The 3,685-nt window shown below is 40.1% G+C and overlaps 1 protein-coding gene across 1 annotated transcript; it reads right to left on the bottom strand.

Annotated features, from left to right (window-relative positions):
- Positions 1-922: 922 nt before the first annotated feature.
- Positions 923-2,770, bottom strand: LOC100757604 (la-related protein 4-like). The gene is given in 5 exon segments (XM_035441698.1): positions 923-1,182; positions 1,185-1,263; positions 1,265-1,568; positions 1,570-2,474; positions 2,477-2,770. Coding segments are annotated over 5 exon segments (1,827 nt in total). The 5' UTR covers positions 2,756-2,770.
- Positions 2,771-3,685: the final 915 nt, after the last annotated feature.

Here is a 3,685-nt window from a genome sequence, read left to right as displayed (position 1 = left end):
AACCAGTAAAACAATGTGTCTAGTCACAGGGCAGTTTGAACCTCTGAAATCTATTTAACCTATCCATTATTCAGGTCTGGAACAGAATTTGTCAATTTCTTTTGGATCATCTCTATCCTTTTCTTGAATATCAGACTGATCAGTACTCAGAGCTTCACACCCAATCAGAGCTTAATAGCTAGCTCAGTACAATACAACATTTTGTTTTGTTTTGTTTTTTTATTAGTTTAAAATTAGGAACAATCTTGGTTCACATGGCAATCCCTTCTCCCTCTCCCTCCCCTCCGCTGCATGCCCTTCCCATCAACTTTACAATACAGTATTAGTAATTTCAAAAATCAAACTAAATTCCAAACTACAAAAAGATGTACTCAAGTATTACATTCAGGTTTCAAATCATTTACTAACATGACAAAAGATTTGGCTTCAATCACTTTGTCCATAGTCACACCCAGAACAGACACCTCTTCTACTGACCTGCTCTTCAACACAAGGCCATTCGTCAGAGATGGCAGTTTTCAAGCCAAACATTTAATAGAATAAAAAAAATTAATTTCTAATTTTTACAGAAATGGTTCTTCAAAAACTTTATTCTCCGACTCCCTCATCTCCTATACTGAAGGATGTATAATATTTTTTGTTTTCTTTCCCAAACTAAATCTGAACCATCAAAATTGATCCCAGGCAGAAATCCCTGCAAATTAACATCAAAAGCAAAAATAGAACAATTATATTTAATATATGCGTATATATAAATATTTATATATATTTATACTCATTGGAAATATCCAACAGTTGAAAATCACTTTGAGTTGAAGTTTGGGAATGTCTTAAAATTCCAAAATATATCATATATAAGGACATACTTCCCATCTTTCCTGGCTACTTCCTCCCTTCAAAACAGTTCAATATAGGCTCAAGTTTAGTGGGAAGAGACAAGTTTCTGAGTAGTTTTTGTTATGTTTTGCTTTTGTTTTGGTGATCTGGGCGGGACAAACCGCTTTTTCCCTTTACTTTGAGACACTCCCTGAGGTTTAGCCCTATGGCTAAACTGGCGTCTCTGTTCCCTGATTTTTCTAGCTGCTACTTGGGGAATGGTATTGCCTCGAAAGACAGAATGATACTTACTAGCCCTTTTTTCAGGTTTCTCTTGTGTTTTCTCAACAGGCTTCTTGGGCACTCATTCTTTTCCTTTCTGTTGGGAGTTGCCACATTAGAAGGCATTTCCCTTAGCGGTTGTACAGGAACTGAAGCTGTTTTTTTTAGGATGCTTCCAACACACTTCAGTGTAAGTTAACTTTCGAGGTTCCTGTAGACTCACAGCTGTGGGTGTGTTTACCTTACTACAGCAAGGTGAAGCAGTGTGTGGCCTTGATGGCTTTGCAGTAGCTGGGGAGGAAATTGGGACAGTCATCTGGTTGATAACATCCTTTGGAGGTGAGGAATCCTCCCTTTGATCCTCCTCTTGCTGAGTTGTGCTTAATGCAGGAAGCTCAGCAGTGCAAGAAGGACTGAGATTTAAACTGAGTTGCTGGACAGAAGCAAAGTCTTTCCGTTCATCCTCTGAGCACTGGGAAACTAACACTCACTTCTTCACTATCCTTTTCTTTCTTGACATCTTTAATGACATCAGACATTCTATTCTCCAACACAAGTTCATCTGGCATTCTTGATGAACTTCCAGGAAAAGGAGGAACATTTGTAGCTACTAAGTCAAACTTTGGTGTTGAAGCCTTTGCTTCAGTTGATGAACTAGATCTGCTCAGTGGTCCATCCCCCAATGATACAGATCCTTCTTTTGAGTGTTCTGAACCACAGTATGACCTAAAATGAGGCTTCCAAGGATTGTTTTGGAATGGTGGGCAAATATTAATAGCAATATCATTTGTTTCATACGATCCTGGTGAGGTAAAGCCATTCACAAAACTACCAGTGTGAAAAGGAGCCTGTACTGTTACACAGTAAGGTGCAGGACTTGGAAACCAAGACTGAGGCACAGTACTATATCCTGAGTACTGCTGATGAGTGTAATACACTGGCTGCATAAAGACTGGTGAGGGATATTGAGTTGACATCTGAATGGGTTGAGTAAACATACTAAAATCCATTAATGGATAATCATTCTTAGCCAAAAATATAGCAGTGGCTTTTATTCTTGCCATGAATGGCTTGCCCTGAAACGTTTTAACTTCTTCTCTTAAATATTGAAAAGCCTGTTGTGCATCTGTGTCTGACTGGAAAGTGATATACCAAGTGCTGTTTTGTGCGAATTCACAGCTTATCACTTTGGGGCAGTTTCCATTGTTAAACAAAGCTTTTACCTCCACTAATGGTGTTGTTTCAGGAATTTCTCTGAGAATTACAATACAACGCTTATGACTTGGTCTCACCTTCTCTCCCTTTTCATCAACTTGTACTAGAGGAGAAGATCTCAACACTTCAAGAATTAAATCTTGATCTGGGGTCAGTTTTTTTTTATTTCCTCCAGGTTGGCAACTGTCGATATTGGAATGAACTGATTACCATCCATTTGAGATGTCAAGTAAAGATCCTTTGATAAATTTTCTCAGGAGAAACAGAACTCTAATTGTTTTTTCAAACATTCTTTTAAATCTTCTGTAGAAATTGTTGAGCTGCTTTCTCCAGATGCATCGTTTATTTGGTAATGCAGATCTTCAGGTCCTGAAATCATTCCATCATCTTTCTCCTCCATGTCTGAAGTATTCCTTGTGGACTCCCAAGCTAGAGAATACATTACTTCATATTCCTTGCATATATCTTCTGAATTTTCTGTATTACCCTCAGGAAAAAATCCAGATGTGGCTGCGTTTTCATGCCAGAAACTTTCATTCAGAGGAGTGCCATCTGGATTTCCAGAATGAATTTCTTGCCATACTTTGGCATTAGCATTTAAACCAGTACTTTTATGTATTACCGGCTCCACGCAGAGTGACTTCTCTGCGTCCTCCCTGCAGGATCATTCAGGCTGCTGCTGCAACTACCTATTGACTCCCTGAATCAATGACATCTTCTCTCTTGCCCTGGGCTGAGGCTTGCTTGTCGTTGTTGTGGTCTTAAACTGTAAAAAAGACCCTAAAATTACTATCTCGGTTGAGGCTTTCGGATAAAGAACAAAGAAATTATGCTGTTTTGCCCCTTAGGGGTTGATCCAATATGGGCCTGTCAATCATTTGAACAGCAAAAACAAAAATAAAAAAGGGCTTCAAGAAAGCTGTCTGCTCTGGCTCCGTAATGGTGGTACACGCCTTTAATCCCAGTACAAGGTAGGCAGAGAAAAGGGAAATCTCTGTGTTTTAAAGATCAGCTAGAGACCAACCGGGGCTACATAATAATAACCTGCCTTCAAAGAAGTCCCAAGGCCCAGCTGTGGTGGTGCACACCTAAATTCCCAGGACTCAGGAGGCAGAGGCAGGCTGATCTCTTTGAGTTCAAGACCAGCCTGGTTGACATGAGCTAGTTCGAGGACAGCATCCACAGGCTCAGTCAACTAGGCAACCCCTTCCTGGAACTTTTACTCATGAACTCTTTTTTTTTTTTTTGAGACAGGATTTCTCTGTGTAGCTTTGGAGCCTCTCCTTGCTCTGGAGACCAGGCTGGCTTTGAACTCAGAGAGATCCGCCTGCCTCTGCCTCCCGAGTGCTGGGATTAAAGGAGTGAGCCACCA

This window comes from Cricetulus griseus, chromosome 3, assembly GCF_003668045.3.
Source record: "Cricetulus griseus strain 17A/GY chromosome 3, alternate assembly CriGri-PICRH-1.0, whole genome shotgun sequence".
In the NCBI taxonomy this organism is placed as follows: domain Eukaryota; kingdom Metazoa; phylum Chordata; class Mammalia; order Rodentia; family Cricetidae; genus Cricetulus; species Cricetulus griseus.
The sequence above is the reverse complement of the archived record's forward strand: the minus strand, read 5'-3'. Positions and strand labels throughout refer to the sequence as shown.